This window comes from Orycteropus afer, unplaced genomic scaffold, assembly GCF_000298275.1.
Source record: "Orycteropus afer afer isolate SDZICR_OR568_19922 unplaced genomic scaffold, OryAfe1.0 scaffold00108, whole genome shotgun sequence".
In the NCBI taxonomy this organism is placed as follows: Eukaryota; Metazoa; Chordata; class Mammalia; order Tubulidentata; family Orycteropodidae; genus Orycteropus; species Orycteropus afer.
The window spans coordinates 890,276-910,190 of NW_006921695.1; the positions used below are offsets into that span (position 1 = coordinate 890,276).

The 19,915-nt window shown below is 38.8% G+C and overlaps 1 protein-coding gene across 1 annotated transcript in view; it reads left to right on the top strand.

The window, feature by feature from the left end:
- The window catches only part of JAM2 (junctional adhesion molecule 2), a 120,929-nt gene that overhangs the window by 88,363 nt on the left and 12,651 nt on the right, over positions 1 to 19,915 (top strand). The window contains exons 4-6 of the mRNA XM_042781339.1: positions 571 to 723; positions 2,964 to 3,166; positions 17,311 to 17,410. Of these exons, the coding sequence (XP_042637273.1) occupies positions 571 to 723; positions 2,964 to 3,166; positions 17,311 to 17,410 (456 nt within the window). The remainder of the gene's footprint in view (positions 1 to 570; positions 724 to 2,963; positions 3,167 to 17,310; positions 17,411 to 19,915) is intronic.

The window sequence follows — 19,915 nt, forward strand, 5'->3', positions numbered from 1 at the left end:
TTTTCTTTTGTAGCAGTATTATGTGGGCCACCACACATAAAGTTACTGTTCCAGCTGATTAAACTAGTCTCTCCCATGTCTTTTGAAGGTGAGAATATTTTTACAAGGGTATTAGATAGGGAAGGAGCTCTGGTAGCTTAGTGCCTAAGGCACTTGACTGCTAACCAGAAGGCTGGCGGTTCAAACCCACCAGCCACTCCTCAGAAGGAAGATGGGGCAATCTACTTCCATAGTGATACTGCTTTGGAAGCCCAAGGAAGAGTCGCTATGAGTCGAGTCCGACTCAACGGCACATAACAACAACAACATTAGATAGGAAGTGAGGCAGGAATGAAGGCCAAATTCTTTGAAATAAAATATGAGAATATGGAACTAAATTATTTTTTAAACATAATGCCATTCAAAAGAAAGTTAAAATAGAAGCATCCGTGTAGAATATTTTTTATTTTTAAAATTAAGTTTATTAATAGGAAAATAAATCCTTTAGTTCATGGAATGAAGTGACTTGAGAATGATACTGCATAGAATATTACTCACATTATTAATAACATTGTTTTCTTCTTCTGAAAGGTGATTTTAAAGATCGAGCTGAGATGATAGATTTCAGTATACGGATCAAAAATGTTACAAGAAATGATGCTGGGCAATATCGTTGTGAAGTTAGTGCCCCATCTGAGCAAGGCCAGAACCTGGAAGAGGATACAGTCACTCTAGAAGTATTAGGTGAAGTGCATGTGTGTCTGACCACTGTCCTCCACCCTTCTCTACCATTCCAGCCCTGGGGGCCAGTTACCTTGACCAGAGACTGTTAGGACAAGTCACAGAAACCACAAGTGCCACCCTTCCTGCAAGTCCCTGGCTATTTCTCCCCAACTCCTCATAAGCTACTGAAACTTTACCATTACAAATTCATTATCACAAAATTTCTCTTCTTTTAGATTGAGGTAATTCTTAATGGTCTTTCACTGCAAATAGAAGTATTGCCCCAAAAGTTCTTTTTCCAATATTGTTTATCATATGTAGTCTTTTCCCTACAATATAAAAAAAGATCTTCATGAGATGATAGAAAAGCAATAAATAATAATAATAGCAGTGGTATCTAGGACCAGGGGAGGGGTTGGGAATTATGAGTCAAAAAGGAAATTAGCATTTATTGTGCAGCTAATACTTATTAGGTCCCTTCACATGTGTAGTTTTATTTAGTCTTGCTGCCAGCCTGATTTTTACAAATGAGGAAATAGAAGTTGAATTATTTTCCCAAGGTTGCATAGTTATTAATTTTCTGAACAAGTATTTGGAACCAGATGAGGTTAATGCCAAAGTCATTACTCTCTTGCATAACTACAGACCCCAGTTTAGTTACTATAAAAAATCACTGATAGATAATAAAGGCTCATGACAAAAATCTGGTGAAGGCAAATGACTCTTTCTTCTTCATTGGTGTGAATGAGTATAAGGTGTCAAGCAAAAGGAATCAAACAATTCCTCTTCCTTTTTTAAAAATATTCTCCAGCCTCTTTCTAGAATATCTGAGATGTTCTAAGATAGAAGAAATCTAATTACAAGTTACCCTCCAGGAGATTTGGCCAGCATGTTAGTTTTCTAATGGCTACTAACAAATTATTACAAACTTACTGACTTAGAATAACACCCATTTATTAGATCATAGTTCTGTGAATCAGAAGCCTGCCACAACATGCTATCCATGTTCTGCCCAGAGTATTACAAGGCTGAAAGATGTCACAGGGTATCACAACATATACATCAGGCTAATTTTCCTTCTGGAAGCTCGGGGGTGGGGGGGAGGAAATTCTAAGTTTATTTCCTTGTAGTTTGTAAGATTAAGGGCCCCAATTCCATGCTGGGGGCCACTCTTAACTCTGTAAGGCTTCCCACATTCCTTGCCACTTGGACCCCTTTATCTTCTGAGAACAGCCAGAGAAAACTCTTTGCTTTTAAATGGCTCGTGTGATTAGGGCAGACTCAATCTGTGTAATGTCCCTATTTTAAGGTCAATGGATTTGGACTTTAATTATATCTCCAAACTTTCTTCATTGTCATATCTAGATTAGTGTTTGATTGAATAGCTGAGAGAAGGTATGCATACGTCAGGGATAAATCTTGGAGGATTCCTTAGAATTTTCCCTACCACTATCACTTCTGGGTTTTCCTGGATATTCAATAACCTAGTAAAGTCTGGTTTACTTACAAAACCCTGGAACCAGAATACTCGTAATCCCTACAACAGGTGTTCTCTAAACAGAATGGGATTTCAGTTTGAGTACCAGGCCTGAAAATTATACTTAAGTTTGATTTCTATTGAATATAGTTCATAATAAAACATTAAAATCCTTGGTAAGAGAAAAAAAAAAAAAGTAGAGATTGTCTATGTGTTTAAAAAAAAAAGTGAGATCAGCTAAGGTAGTATTTGCTGTGATAACAAATAAGCTCTGAATTCTCTGTGGTTTAACATAACTTTCTTTCTCACTTAAATAAAATCTGTTAGGGCAGACAGAGTTGGAGTAGGAGAGTGGAGTTGTATTGCTCTACTTCAGTAAATCATTAGAGACTCAAGGTAATGTAGGTTCTGACATCTTCAAAACATGATTTTCTAAGATTACAAAGGATGTTCACCTTCTTGATAGTACAAGGAGGCAAAAAGAAGTGAAAGAATGGAGGATGATGCAGGAGATTTATATGGGTCAGGCCTAGAAGTGGCAAATATCACTTTTACCCACATTCCATTGGCCAGGAGTCATGCATATGACCCCATCTAGCTGCAAAGGGGCTATGTGGCCAGGAAGAAAGGAAATGGGTTTGTTGAAAAAAATAGCCCATCTCTGCCACATGTGTCCAATAAATACATCTTTATGTATTTATTCTTATACATATTTATTTATTCTTATAAATAAATTCTTATTTAGCTTGTAAATAACCAGCATTATTTGACTCCCATTGTTCAGTGGCTCCAGCAGTTCCATCATGTGAAGTACCCAATTCTGCTCTGAGTGGAACTGTAGTAGAGCTACGATGTCAAGACAAAGAAGGGAATCCAGCTCCTGAATACATATGGTTTAAGGATGGTGTCCGTTTGCTTGAGAACCCAAAACTTGGCTCCCAAACCACCAACAGCTCATACACAATGAATACAAAATCTGGAACTCTGGTAAGATCTTTTCAAGTGTTGGCCTAATAACTATCTTGCATTTGAATTAAAAAATTATTAGAACTAAAATGACAGAGAATAAAGAATTGATACATTGCTTGGTTAAGCAGGAAAAGGGAGGGTTAACAGGGAAGATGGTGGCAGCTGCACAGAAAAGAGATGGAAAGGGCTGGGAAGCAGAGCACACAGGATCTGCTAGTAGTGGCCTGAAGTAGACCAAGCTTGACTCATGATGGTGGATTCTGCAATTTGCTTACATCTACCTTCCTGTAGCTGAAAGTTACTAAGAGTAGTCGGTTATTTATCCAAACCCAAGCCAAATACACTGCCCTTGAGTCGGACCCGACTCATAGTGACCCCTCTTTGGGTTTCCGAGGCGGTATCACTATGGAAGTAGATTGCCCAACCTTCCTTCCAGGGAGCAGCTGGTGCCTTCTGGTTAGCAGTCAAATGTCTTAGGCACTATGCCAGCAGAGCTCCCAAGTCTCTTATTTATAACACTAGGGAAAGTCATGAAAATGCTCTTGAGGATGCCCTGCCAACCATTTACTCCCCACCCCCAACTATAGCAAAGGACAGTGAGAGTGCAAACAATGACTGTAGTTATGCTTTTATATTATTAAACTCATCCATGACTCTAGGTCATCAACACTTGACTCTGTGGCTCAAGTATCCTTCACTTTAGATTTAGCTGAAAGCCATAGCCATTGATGCAACTCTGATTCATGGCAACCCCATGTGTTACAGGGTAGAACTGCTCAATAGGGTTTTCTTGGTTGTAATCTTTACAAACGCAGATTGTTAGGTCATTCTTACATGGTGCTGTTGGGTGGGTTGAAATCACCAACCTTTAAATTAGTCAAGTACAAACTGTTGGGCCATCCAGGCTTAGATTTAGCCTTGATTTTCTAATTGTTTCCTCTTTAAAATGTTCTTACTGAAAAGCCAATCCAGGAGTATTGATGGAAATCTGAATAAACTCTTTAAAGTTAATGATATTTTAAAATAAAAAGTATTTTTATTTTTTTTTTTTAATCTCTGACTTTTGGGGGTAGAGGTGAGAGTAAAGGGAAAAATTATTAAGCTTAAAGCTTTTTGTTTTCCCCCACAATCAAAGTAATACCATATCCATTTAAAAAGTCTGACTTAGTCTGGTGGTGTAGTGCCTAAGGCATTTGACTGCTAACCAGAAGGCTGGCAGTTCAAACCCACCAGCCACTCCTCAGAAGAAAGATTGGGCAATCTACTACCATAGTGATACCACCTCTGAAACCCAAGGAGGGGTCACTATGAGTCAGATCAGACTCAACAACAGTGAGTTAAGTCACCTTTACAACCATGATCAAAAAATCTTAAAGGCATGATAACAATATAAATAACTTTTAATAAGTTTTAAAATGAAGGTATAATGTTTCTTTTCATTCTTTCAATCTAGAAGCACACAATAACTTTTAGAAACTAGATCCTCTGGTAAATAATAAAGCATACCAATAATGTGGCTAAGTAATAAAATTGATGGGCAGATGTGGCTACCTCTGGAAGAAGGCCATGCCTTGGGCTATTTTGGCAGTCAGCAGGTGCAGTCAGCTGGTCCAACTGATTTTACACTGAGAGATTGAGCAGAAAACTTGCCGTCACACTTTGCTATATTTACTTTTCAAATTTATTTTCTCTCAGAGCAGGTGCTAAAAGCCCCAAGGCAAGTCTGAAATGATATAGATTTACTTTCTTCAGCTAACCTCAGTCCTTGAAATATCTTGTAATGCCAAAAGAATATACCAGGGTTGAACTAAGATGGGTCGTTTTGTAAGAAATGAACATCAGAGCCTTCAGTGTATGGGTGACAGTGACTTACTTTTAATTACCAGTTATAATGTATTAGAAGATCATTTTTAGTTTAGTCTACCTTATTATTTATGTATAATCTTGGCCCTGAGCTCATGCTGAATATTCTAAAGGTATAGAATATGGCTTTTGAAAGAATGATTGATGGATCTATAGAGTGAAAATAAATGATGAAAAGCTTTTAATCCCCTCATGTTCAAGTATGATAGAAGAAGGGGAAAGCAGGTAGTAGGTAAAGAAAAGTGAAAGAGGAAAGGGAGGTAATAGATAAATCCCCCCCGATGGCAGTGAGTTTGGGTTTCGTTGTTTTTTTTTTTTTTGGACTTATAAGAACATGAGGAACCAAGGCAATGAGGAGGTACTCCTCAGGAGTTCATGACTCCCACGGATGAGGTCAGCAGTGACCTCTGCAGTATAGAGGGTGTGACCAGGAGGCAATGAAAGAACAATTCTGAGCACCTCTCACCATCTGTACTGGTCCTGGCAGGATCCTCTAAGACATCTATAACTGGTTCCATTTTCTTACATTCTTCTTCTCCACTCTCCTTCCGTACTTCTTTTCCTTCCTTGCTTCCTTTTTCTCTCCCTCCTTCCCTCTCTTTTTCTCTTTCTTCTGTCTTTCCTTCCTTCCTGACAAATTCTTCAAGGGTTTACCTCATTTGAAAAGAAAAAAAAAACTGTTACATCAAAGTCTTATTTCAGTTTCTCTGGATGGGAGTGGAAGGAGCAAGGGCTGACTTTATCTGTTCAGAGTATTCAAAACTTCTTGAACTGTCAGGGTTGATAATCCTATTAACTCACCAATTAAGATTTTTAACCTACCCAGAGGAAGGTACCAAAAAGAATTGATCAACCATTTCAAAGGTAGCATATGATCAAGAATTGATGGTACTGAAGGAAGAAATCCCATCTCCACCAAAGGAATTGGTACAAAACAAGCCTCCAGGAATCGATGGAATACCCATTGAGATGTTTCAACAAACAGATGCAGCACTAGAAGTGCTTACTTATTTATGCCAAGAAATTAGCTATCTGGCCAGTTGACTGAAAAAAATCCATATTTGCCCTATTCCAAAGAAAGGTGATCCAACAAAATGGAGAAATTATTGAACAGTATCATTAATATCTCACACAAGTGAAATTTTCCTGAAGTTAATGCAAAAAAAATGGGTAGGAAACTACAGAAATTCAAGGCAGATTCAGAAGAGGAATTGGAAAGTGGGATATCATTGCTAGCATCAGAAGGATCTTGCCTGAAAGCAAAGAATAACAGAAAGATGTTTACCTGTTTTTTTATTGACTATGCAAAGGCATTCAACTGTGTGTATCATAACAAATTATGGATAACATTGAGAAGAATGGGAATTCCAGAACACTTAATTGTACTCATAAGGAACCTGTACAGAGACCCAGAGGTAGTCATTCAAACAGAATAAGGTTTAAAGTCAGGAAAGGTTGTATCCTTTCACCATACTTATTCAATTTGTATGCTGAGCAAATAATCTGAGAAACTGGACTATATGAAGAAGAATGCAGCATCAGGATTAGAGGAAAACTCATCAACAATCTGTGATATAAAGATGATACAAACTTGCTCACTGAAAAGTGAAGAAGGCTTGAAGTAATTACTGATGAAGATCAAAGACTACAGTCTTCAGTACGGATTACATCTCAACATAAAGAAAACAAAAATCCTCAAAATTGGAGCAATAAGCAACATCATGGTAAATGGAGAAAAGACTGAAGTTGCCAAGGATTTCATTTTACTTGAATCCAAAATCAGTGCCCATGGGAGACACAATCAAGAATGAAATGACAACACGAATAGACACTTCACCAAGGATATTCAGGCAGCCAACAAACATATAAAGAAATGTTCATGATCATTAGCCATTAGAGAGATGCAAGTTAAAACAACAATGAGATACCATCTTGCTTCAGCACTAGTAGCAAAGTCCAACAAGACAGAAAATAACAAATGCTGGCCAGGATGTGGAGAGATTGGGACTCTTATACACTGCTGGTGGGACAACCATTGGTAAAATGGTACAACCATTGTGGAAAGCAGTATGGCGATTCCTTAAAAACTTGGAATTAGAAATACCTTTTGACCCAGCCATTCCATTGCTAGGTATATATCCTAAAGAAGTGAGAGCCATGACGAGAACAGACATACGCACACCCATGTTCATCACAGCACTATTTACAATAGCCAAAAGATGGAAACAACTTAGGTGTCCATCAACTGAGGAATGGATAACCAAACTATGGTACATACACACAATGGAACCCTAAAGAATAACATAGAATCTGAAAAACAGTGCATGGCATGGATGAACTTGGAGGACATTATGCTGAGTGAAATAAGTCAATCACATAAGGACAAATATTGTACTAGTCCATTATTGTAAAAATCAAGGAAAGGTTTATCTATGTAAGAAAATTTTCTTTGTTGGTTCCCAGGAGTGGGAGAGGAGGTGAGGGAACACTGTTAGATAGGTAGAGATAAGTATTGATTTGGGTGAAGAGAAGGGCAATGTACCAAATGTGAGTGATCAACATGGTGGCATTGAGGAAGAGGAAGACATAGAGAAGTACATGGGAGGTATAGATAACAAGATGAACCCTTATGCACATACAATACTACGTTGCCAGTGAAGGCAAACATGGGTATATGGGTGGATAGATGGGTGGACAGACTGAACTATTAGGTATGTCTATGAAGTGGAGAGTGTACCCAAGACCATGTATAGGGTTGGCAGACAATGGTCCTATAAGTGTATTTGTATGATCTGAATTCCCAGGTGTATAATAGAGCTGACAAGGGACAAGGTCACTTCTTGGTCACAGCCAGCTACCCAGAGGGACCAAGTACTTGTACCTGTGGGCTTAGGACCATAGTCACAGGGGACATCAAGTTCAATTGGCATAACATACTACACAAAACATTGTTCCACCTCTTACTTTGGCAAGTAGTGACTGGGGTCTTAAAAGCTTGCAAGCAGCCATCTAGATGCAACAATGGGTCTCTCCTCATTCAGAGCAAAAAAGAATGAAGAAAACCAAAGATTCATGGAAAGAATTAGTCTTAGCAACTGGTACACCATGCAATCTGCTGCCTATATGACTATGAGCCCAGAAGAACTAGATGGTGCCCGGCTACCAATGTCAATCACTTGGAGGGGGTCTATATAGGAGATCCTGGATAGAGAGGGAGAACAATGTGAAATGAAACTCAAAAGCATTTGGGAAAAAAAATAAAGGCAGGGGGGACCAGGTTTGCTGGTCTGATAGAACCTGGTGGAACCACTGAGACTATAGCCCCTATCTGTGCTTCTGGTCTGGAATTGAACCCATACCTGTGGCTTCCAGCCAAGCAAAAGTCAGGCATAAGAGTTGAACATTTACCTGAGGTAAATACTCCTTGGAGAAAACAATCATGGGAGAAAGAAGGGCTGTTTATGCATAGGGAGACAGCTCAGGGGGCAGGGGTGCATGGAAGGATGGACACAGAAGAGGTGACTGTTGGGAGGAAGTGGGAGGGGAGCTGGTGCATTGTGGTGAATTGTGGTCAATGCCATGAGACAAAGTGTATGGAATAACATACTACAACAAACATGTATGGAAAGTGAATTTGCTCTAAATTTTCACCCAAATTACAATTTTTAAAAAAGCAAGAGAGAGAAAAAAAAAAAAAATGAAATGACATATTGCACTGGGCAAATCTGCAAAAGGCCTCTTTAAAATGTTAAAGTGTAAAGATGTCACTTTCAAGACTAAGGTACGCCTTACCCAAGCTAGGGTATTTTCGATAACCTCATATGCATGTGAAAACTGTACAGTGGATAAGGAAGACTGAAGAAGAATTGATTCATTTGAATTATGCTGTTGGTAAAGAATATTGAAAATACCATGGACTGCCAGAAGGACAAACAAATCTGTCTTGGAAAAAGTACAGCCACCATGCTCCTTAGAAGCAAAAATGGGCGAACTCCTTCTCACACACTTTCATCATGTTGTCAGAGGAGACCAGGGTCTGGAGAAGATATCATATTTGGTAAAGTGGAGAGTCATTGAAAAAGAGGAAGACCCTGAATGAAAGAGATTGACACAGTGGCTATAACAATGGGCTCAAGAACAGCAACCGTAGTGAGGATGATGCAGGACAGTAGTGTTTCATTCTTTGGAATGGGTACAAATATGGATCTCTTCCAGTCAGTTGGCCAGGTAGCTACCAAATTCTTCCAAATCTCTTGGCATAGCCAAATGAGTGCCCCCAGTGTGGCATCCATTTGTTGAAACATCTCAATGAGTATTCCATCAATTCCTGGAATCTTGTTTATCGCCAATTCCTTCAATGCAGCTTCAACCTGTTCCTTCAATACCATTGGTTCTTGATCATATGCCACCTCCTGAAATGGATAAACATCAACCAGTTCCTTTTTGGTACAGTGATTCTGTATTCCTTCCATCTTCTTTTTATGTTTCCTGTGTCATTCAATATTTTCCCATAGAATCTTTCAATATGGCACCTTTGAAGCTTAAATTTTTTCCTCAGTTCTTTCAGCTTGAGAAATGCCGAGCGTGTTCTTCCCTTTTGGTTTTCTAACTCCAGGTCTTTGCACATTTCATTATAATAATTGACTTTGTCTTACTGAGCTTTTCTTTGAAATCTTCTGTTCAGCTCTTTTATCTTGTCATTTCTTCCATTTGCTTTAGCTTCTCTCATTCAAGGGCAAGTTTCAGAGTCTCTTCTGACTTCCTTTGGCCTTTTCTTCCTTTCTTGTCTTTTTAATGATCTTCTGCTTTCTTCATAGAGAATGTTCTTGATGGCATACCACAATTCCTTTGGTTTTTGGTCACTGGTGTTCAATGCATCAGATATGTTTTTTAGATGGTCTCTAAATTCAGGAGAGATATATTCAAGGTCATATTTTGGCTCTCATGGACTTGTTTTAATTATCTTCAACTTCAGCTTGAACTTGCATATGAGAAGTTGCTGGTCTGTTCCATAATCAGCTCCTGGCCTTGTTTTGGCTGAAGATATCAAGCTTTTCTATCGCCTCTTGCCACAGATGTAGTCATTCTGATTCCTGTGTACTCCATCTGGCAAAGTCCATATGTATAGCCACTGTTTGTGTTGTTGAAAAAAGGTATTTGCAATGAATGAGTTGTTGGTCCTACAAAATTCTATTGTGCTATCTCCAGCGTTACTTCTTTCACCAAGTCCAAATTTTCAGACTACTGGTGATTCTTCTTTGTTTCCAGCTTTTGCATTCTAATCACCAGTGAGAATCAGCACACCTTGATTGCATGTTCGGTCAATTTCAGACTGCAGAAGTTGGCAAAAATCTTCAATTTCCTCATCTTTGGCTTTGGTGGTTGGTGCATAAATTTGAATAATAGTAGTATTAACTGGCTTTCCTTGTAGGTGTATGGATATTATCCTATCACTGACAGCATTGTACTTTAGGACAGATCTTGAAACATCCTTTGTGATGATGAATGCTACGCCATTCCTCTTCAGTTTGTGATTCCCTGCATAGTAGATCATATGGTTGTCTGGTTCAAAATGGCCAAAACTGGTCCATTTCAGCTCACTAATGCCTAGGATATCAATCTTTATGCATTCCATTTCATTTTTGACAGCTTCCAATTTTCCTAGATTCATACTTCATACATTCCATGTTCTGATTATTAATGGATGTTTGCAGCTGTTTCTCCTCAGTTTGAGTCATGCCACATCAGCAAATGGAGGTCCTAAAAGCTTTACTTTATCCATATCCTTAAGATCAGCTCTACTTTGAAGAAGCAGCTCTTTCCCAGTCATATTTGGAATCGGACAGTGTTTCAGGGCTATTCATAAAGTTGTCCAGTGATGTATCAGACAGCGTTTCTCTGATGTTCATAAGGTTTTCCCTGGCCAATTCTTTGAGAAGTGGATAGCCTCTTCCTTCTTCTGAGTCTCTCTGAGTCTGGAAGCACCACTAAAACCTGTCCACCATGCGAAACCCTACTGGCATTTGAAACACTGGTGGTACAGCCTCCAGCCTCATAGCAACACACAAGTGACCACAGTAGGACAAACTGACAGACAAGACAGTCTCCCTTCATTGTTCCAAACCTTTCCACCCACTTCCTGGCCTTTCCCCTAACTGTTCTAGCCATCAACTCTGCCTTAAGTGGGGTCTTTCCTTTCCTTTACCTGGATCGGGCTGTCAGCCCTGGGTTCTTCCCATTGCTTCCTGCCTTGGTAAGATTTCCTTAAATCATAAACTACTGTTTAGTAGTAGTTGTGGCTCATTAGAGGAAGGGCTAATTGTTTGGTGCTTCAGAAAACTCACTTTAATTTTGAAGAGTACATAAACTATATAGGCCAAGGAGGCCTTCATTTATAAACTGGGTGTTTCTTAGGAATTAGAAATACCTGGTATATTTAATATTACTATGTACTATGATATTCCTCTGCTATTCATAAGGTTTTCATTGGTCAAGTTTTTAAAATTAGATCACCAGGTCCTTTCTTAGTATGTCTTAGTATGGAAGCTCTACTAAAACTTGTCTACCATGGTCCACATGAGTGATCCTGTATATCTTTGAAATACCAGTGACATAGTACCCAGCATCCCAGCACCATGCAAACTACCACAGTACAACCACCTGACAGACTTCAGGTTGGAAGGAACTTGAAATACAGCTGGGGAAGAGTCACCTCCTCAAAGTAGAGTCAATCTTAAAGATATGGATGGAGTAAAGCTTTTAAGACCTTCATTTGCTGATGTGACACAATTCAAAATGAGAAGAAACAGCTGCAAACATCCATTAATAATTAAAATGTAGAATGCATGAAGTAAGAATCTAGGTAAATTGGAAGTTGTCAAAAGTGGAATGGAATGCATGAAGATCTATATCCTAGACATTAATGAGCTGAAATAGATTGGTATTAATTAGCCATTGAGTCAGACAAGCACATGGTCTACTATGCCAGGAGTGACATATTGAAGAATAATGGCATTGCATTCATCATCAAAAAGAATATTTCAGGATCTATCCTGAAGGGCAACACTGTCAGTGACAAGATAATATCCATATGCCTACAAGGAAGACTGGGAGCTCTGGTAGCATAGTGCCTAAGGCACTTGACTGCTAACCAGAAGGCTGGTGGTTCAAACCCATCAGCCACTCCTCGGAAGGAAGATGGGGCAATCTACTTCCATGGTGATACTGCCTCAGAAACCCAAGGAGGGGTTGCTATGAGTCGGGGCCGACTTGATGGCACATAACAACAACAACAACAAACAAGGAAGACCAGTTAATTCAACTCTTATTCAAATTTACACACCAACTACTAATGCCAAAGATGAAGAAATTGAAGTTTTTTTAAATTTCTGCACTCTGCAGTTGATCAAACATGCAATAAAATATATTGATAATTGTTGATGATTGGAATGCAAGAGTTAGAAACAAAGAAGGATCAGTAGTTGGAAAATATTGCCTTGGTTATAGAAACAACACCAGAGATCACATGATAGAATTTTGCAAGATGAATAACTTATTCATTGCAAATACCTCTTCAACAACATAAATGGCCTTTTTTCAACATAAAATATCTTTTTTCAAGAACATACATGTGGGCCTTGCTGGATGGAATACACAGGAATCAAATTGAGTACATCTGTGGAAAGACACTGTTCTCAATATCATTAATCAAAACAAGGCCAGGGGACAGTTGAGAAACAAACCATCATTTGCTCATATGCAAATTTAAATTGAAGCTGAAGAAAATTAAAACAAATCTATGAGAAACAAAGTATAGCCTTCAGTATATGCCACCTGAATTTAGACATCATCTCAAGAATAGATTTGATGCACTGAACACTAATGACCAAAGATCAGATGAGTTGTGGAACAGTATCATATTTAAAGAAAGCAAAAGTTCATTAAAAAGATGGGAGAGATGAAGAAGTCAAAATAGATGCAAAAGAGACTCTGAAACTTGCTCTTGAACATAGAGCAGCAAAAATGAATGGAAGAAATGATGAAGTAAAGTAATTGGACAGAAGATTTCAAAGGATGGCTTAAGAAGACAAAATAAAGTATTACAAAGAAATGTGAAATGACCTGGAGTTAGAAAACAAAAAGGGAAAAACATGATAGTCATTTATCAAACTGAAAAAATTGAAAAAAAAAATTCAAGCTTTGAGCTGCAGTAATTGGAGCCTCTGGTAGCACAGTGGCTAAGGCATCTTAATGCTAACCAGAAGGTTTGTGGTTCAAATCCATCAGCCGCTCCATGGAAGCAAGACTGGGCAATCTACTTCTGTAAAGATTTACTGCCTCAGAAACCCAATGGGGGTCACTATGAGTCACAGTCAACTTGATGGCAATGGGTTTGGTTTTGATTTTTGGTTTATGGGCAAAATATTGAGCGATAAAGGAAGCATTGAAAGAAGATGGAAGAAGTACACAGAGTCATTGTACCAAAAAGAAATGACCAACAGTCAGCCATTTCAGAAGGTAGTATATGATCAAGAACCTCTAGTGTTAAGGAAGAAGTTCCATCTGCACTGATGACTGCTAAAAAACAAGCCTCCAAGAATTCAGCTTACCAAATGAAATGTTTCAACAAATGGATGCAATGCTGGAAGCACTCACTCATCTATGGCAAGAAATTTGGAAAATAGCTACCTGGCCAGCAGATGGTAAGAGATCCATATTTGTGCTCATTCCAGAGAAAGGTGATCTAACAAAATACAAAAGAAGAAAATATAGAAGTTATTGAACAATATAATTAATATCACAAACAAGTAAAACTTGGCTGCAAATAATTCAAAAATAGGTGCAACATACATCAACAGGAAGCAGCCAGAAATTTAAGCCAGATTCATAAGAGGACATGGAACAAGGGATATCATTGCTGATATCAGATGGATCTTGGCTGAAAGCAGAGAATACCAGAAAGATGTTTAACTGTATTTTATTGGCTAAGCAAAGGCATTTGACTGTGTGGATCAAAACAAATTATGGATAACATTGTGAAGAATGGGAATTCCAGAACCCTTAATTATGCTCATGAGGAACCTATACATAGACTAGGAGGCTGTCGTTTGAATAGAACAAGGGGATGCTGCATGGTTTAAAATCAGGAAGGGAGTGCATGAGGGTTGTGTCCTTTCACCATACTTATTAATCTGTATGCTATATGAAGAAGAATGTGATGTCAAGATTTGAGGCAGACATATTAACAACCTATGATATGCAGATGATACAACCTTGCTTGCTGAAAGTGAGGAGAATTTGAAGCACGTACTGATGAAGATCAAAGACTACATACAACCTTCAGTCTAGATTATACCCCAATGTAAAACAAAAAGTCACACAACTGGACGAGTAAGCAATATCATGATAAATGCGGAAAAGATTGAAGTTGTCAAGGGTTTCGTTTTCCTTGGATCCACAATCAACACCCATGGAAGCAGCAGTCAAGAAAAGAAACAACGTATTGCATTGAGTATATTGCTGTAAAAGACCTCTTTAAAGTGTTAAAGAGCAAAGATGTCATCTTGAAGACTCAGGTGCACCCATCACCACCACGACCAATGCTGTCATCACCAACACAATTGTCACCCCACCAACATCACTATCACCATCATTGCCATCACCACCACCATTATCATCACCACCATCTGCACATCATCATTAAAACCTTCAACACCATCACCATCACCACCATGACCAATGTGTCATCACCACCATCACAACTGTCACCACCATGACCATCACCACCATCACCACCATATCATTATTAAAACCTTCACCACCACCACCACCATCTTCATTACCACCATCATTGCCATCACCACCACCATTACCATCACCACTATCAGCACATCATCATTAAAACCTTCACCATGATCACCATGACCATCACCACCATGACCAATGCTGTCATCACCACCATCACAATTGTCACCACCACCATTGTATTCATTACCACCATCACCACAATATTATTAAAACCTTCACCACCATCACCATCACAATTACCACCACCATCATCACAAAAAAAAAAGACTCAGGTACACATCACCCAAGCCATGGTATTTTCAGTCACCTCATATGAAAGCTGAAAACGGAAGCGTAAGGAAAAGTGCATATGCATATGAAAGCATAAGGAAGACTGAAGAATTCATCTTCATTGTGAGATGGTTTGTGTATTCTTCATTATTTTTTAATGTTGCATAGTATTCCATTGTGTGACTATACCATAGTTTGGTTATCTATTCATAAGTTGATGAACATTTAGGTTGTTTCCATCTCTTTGCTATAGTGAATTGTGTTGTGGTGAATATGGGTGTGCATATGTCTATTCATGTCCTGTCTTTCACCCCTTTAAGATATATTCCTAGTAATGGAATTGGGTTGGAGTAGCTTCTTAGAGACAACTGAACACCTTGAGAGAGAGAATCACCGGTCCTGTAGGCTCAGACCATACATAATCTTGGGGGACATTATGCTCAATTGGTACAACATGGTACATAAAAATCTTTTTCTACATCCTATTTTGGTGAGTAGTGACTGGGATTTTAAAAGCTTTTGAGCAGCCATCTAAGATGCAACTATTGGTCTCCTCTCATCTGGAGCAAAGAAGAATGAAGAAAACCAAAGTCATTTGGAAACAATTAGTCCTAAGATATGGTGGACCACAAGAACCTCAGCCTTCACGACCCCGAGACTAGAAGACCTAGATGGTGCCTAGCTACCAATGCCAACCACTTTTGAAGGGATCAAAATTGAGGACCCTAGTTAGAGTGGGAGGAAAAATGTAGAACAAAATTTAAAAGCACAAAAATTACCAGAATTACTGATCAGATAGAGATTGGTGGAAACCCCAAGACTATGGCACCAGGTTATCCTTCAGACCTAGAAATGGACTCACTTCTGTGAATTGGCTCTCAGCCCAACAGTAGAAAGACCTACATGCAGAACACCTACTCTAGAGAGATGCACTGTTTAGATCAGTCAACTATGAGACATAAGAGGGGTAGCATTCACATAGAGGGAAACCTGGACAGACAGGAATGCATAGGTAAGAAGGGCACAGGGATCACAGGAAGGAGAGGGGAGGAGAGATTTTTATGACCGGGCATTGTAATCAGGGCCGTGAAATCAAATGTGCGTGAACTGTTGAATGTAAAACAAATATGCTTTGTAAATTTGCACCCAAAGCACAATTAGAAGAAGAAGAAGATGACTGAAGAAGAATTAACACATTTGTATTATGATATTGACATACTGAAAACCCAAACTCACTGCTGTAGAGGAGGATCCAACTCCTAGTGACCCCTCCCTGAGTTTCTGAGGTGGTATCACTACAGAAGTAGATTGCCCAAGCTTCCTTCCTAGGAGTGGTTGGTGGATTTAAACTACCAGCATTCTGGTTAGCAGTCAAATGCCTTAGGCACTATGCCACCATAGCTCCTATGATTCTGGCATAGAATATTGAAAATACCATGGACTGGCAGAATAATGAACAAATCTGTTTTAGAAGAACAACAACTGGAGTGCTCCCTAGAAGCAAGGATGACAAGGCTTCATACCTCGCACTTTGGTAATTTTATCAGGAGACACCACTCCTTAGGAAAAGATACCATGCTTGGTAAAATAGAGGGTCAGTGAAAAAGAGAAAGACCCTCAATGAGATGAATAGACATAGTGGCTGCAGCAGTGGGCCCAAGTATAGCAACAATTGAGAGGATGGCACTGGACTGGGCAGTGTTTTGTTCCATAACTACAAAATACCACACCAGTGGGTGGCTTTAAAGAATAGAAATTGATTACCTCATGAATCTGGAGCCTGAGTGTTTTGTTCCATAGGATCCCTATGAGTCAGAACCACCTTGATGAGGGCTAGAAATTTATTTCTTGAGGTTGTGATGGATTTTCGAATGCACAATAAAAATATGAAATCCTAAGGCATTAAAAAGGAGCTCTGGTAGCATAGTGCCTAAGGCACTTGACTGCTAACCAGAAGGCTGGCAGTTCAAATCCACCAGCCACTCCTCGGAAGGAAGGTCGGGCAATCTACTTCTGTAGTGATACTGCCTCGGAAACCCAAGGAGGGGTCACTATGAGTCGAGGCCAACTCGACGGTAAACAACAACAACAACAAGGCATTAAAAAGGAAAGGTGAACTTCATGCTGTAATTCAAGGAGCATGGTTATTTTGGGAGTTTGTTTACAGCTTTTTTTTTTTTTTTTTGCTCAAAGGTTGTATTTATTTTTCCTTCCACAAATAGCAATTTAACACTGTTTCAAAGCTGGACAGCGGAGAATATTCCTGTGAGGCCCGTAATTCTGTTGGATATAGCAGGTGTCGTGGGAAACGAATGCAAGTAGGTAAGCATGAAATATTGGGAGGAACAAATCATTTGCAATTAGGGTGTTTAAATATTTAGGGGTGGAGGGAGAATGGGGCAAGAAAAAGCTGAGTGATGTGGAAGATGAACAGGAGGGAATGTTCAAAATTAGCCTGACAGAATGTCCTGCAAAGATCTGGGATGCTGTTTTTAACGCATCTCCCAAACCAGCTACCTTAATTACATAGTGCTGCCATAACTAAAAAATACCACACCAGTGGGTGGCTTTAAAGAATAGAAATTTATTATCTCATGGATCTGGAGCCTGAGTGTCCAAATCAGAGTCTTGACCATGTCAGTTTCTTCTGTGGATATCTGCCTGTTTCTGGTGTCTTTGTCAATAACCCTTAGTGTTCCTTTGCTCATTGACAGGTCTTCATGTGACGTTTGTCTTCCCCCTGTCTGTGTCTGTGTTCTGCTTTTTTTCATATGGAACTAATAAGAAGTGATTATGCTTAGGACCTACTCTATTCTGGTATGACCTCATTAACACAATAAAAGAAAAACGGTATTTCCGAACAGAGTAACTTTCACAGGTACAGGGTTTAGGACTTCTACATTTTTGGGCAGAAGGACACAATTCAATTCAGAGCATAAGCCAAGAATATTTAGCATTATATTTAATAAATTTTTCATTTTATCCAATAATTGTTTTTAAAATATGTTCTGTTGACATTCTGAGTAATCTTTCTTTCAAACGAAACCTAAGAGTCTTGCAGTCTGTAAGTTTCTTGAGGTCACAGAGTTTGTATGGGGGTTTGAAACCCAGTTCTGCCATCTGCTAACTACATACTCTTGGAAATGTTACTTAATTTCTCTGTGTCTCAGTCTCCCCAAAGTGGCAATGATAATATACTTTCATCATTGTTGTTGTTGTTGTTATGTGCTGTCGAGTCAAACCCAACTCATAGCGACCCCTCCTTGGGTTTCCGAGGCAGTATCACTACGGAAGTAGGATTGCCCAACCGTCCTTCCAAGGAGTGGCTGGTGGGTTTGAACCGCCAGCCATCTGTTTAGCAGGCAAGTGTCTTAGCCACTATGCTACCAGAGCTCCCAAACTTTCATCATAATGTTGTTATAAAACTGAAATAACTAATAATTGAAAGTATTAGAATGGCACTGATGCAGTGTGACCAGTATAGAAGCATGAGTCATTTTAATTGTTCTTATCTGATGGTTGTTATTGTTGTTGTTAATTTTTTCAGTCCCCTGAAAGACTCAGTGTATACTTATCCCAAAGTAGACTCTCAAAAACAATGTCTTGCATATAGTTTGGATCTAGGTTGTTATAAAACATAGCTGCCATACATTATATTTCACAAAATAATCTCCTTAGAGTCAAATAAAATTAGCACTCCATAATTTTTTCTAGGTTATGAGAATGCCAGAGTACAGATATATGTTGTTGTTTTATTTTTTCAAATTTGGTTTAACTCTTCCTTGTGTGCAGGCTACACATCTTGATAAGGGATACATAATAGAGAGGAATGTACTAGAGATGGCATTTGAGGAGGTAAAGTTCATTCAGGAGGGCTGCACCCAGACACAGAATGTCAAGGGCATCCCCTGGTTCAAGGGCTTGTCTTCAGCTTTGCAGGGTCACTTTTTCAGTGCACTTAGAGGTGTGCAGATATTGGTACACTAATTTGTGTTGTGAATATACTGTTGAGGAGTGCCTAAGGCTCTGGTAACATAGTGGCTAAAGGCATGTCACTGCTAACCAGAAGGCTGTCAGTTCAAATCCACCAGCCACTCCTCGGAAGGGAGATGGGGCAATCTACTTCTGTAGTGATATTGCCTCGGAAACCCAAAGGATGGGTCGCTATGAGTCAAGTCCGACTCGACGGCACATAACAACAACATATACTGTTGAGCTCTTAGCATTTTTAAAAAAAGTAAGTATATTTTTATTAAATGTCCAGATACTCTACAGTATAAGATATTCAGTAGTATATTCTAAAATTTCAGGGTTTTTTTTTTTTTTTTAATTTTAGGATGTTATCCACCAAAGTTCATTCAAGTGTTGACATTTAGAGTTAAAACATAAGCATTTGTTTAAAGTATCACAAAGTAGCTCTCTCAGTGCTCCTTTGGAGTTATCATTAAAAAATTCATCAAAATAGTTTTAAAAACTAATTCATTAGAAAAATTCATCAAAACATGTTCAAAAATTAATGCATTAATCCAATGTTTTCCTTACTTCATTCATTCACAAACTATCTTCATGGATTTTACCACAACCTTGTACCACCTTTTATTTCTTTAAATTGACATTTGTAATTTAATTGCCTACTTTAGTCCCTTAAGAAATAATATCTGTGAAGTCATGGTTTTGATGGACTAGTTAGGTTTTTCCTAGCATATAGTAAATTAATATATAACTTAAAATTTCAAAATTTGTGTTTTGCCAGTTGTTGTTGTTGTTGTTGTTAAGTGCCGTCGAGTCGTTTCCGACTCATAGCGACCCCATGCACAGCAGAACGAA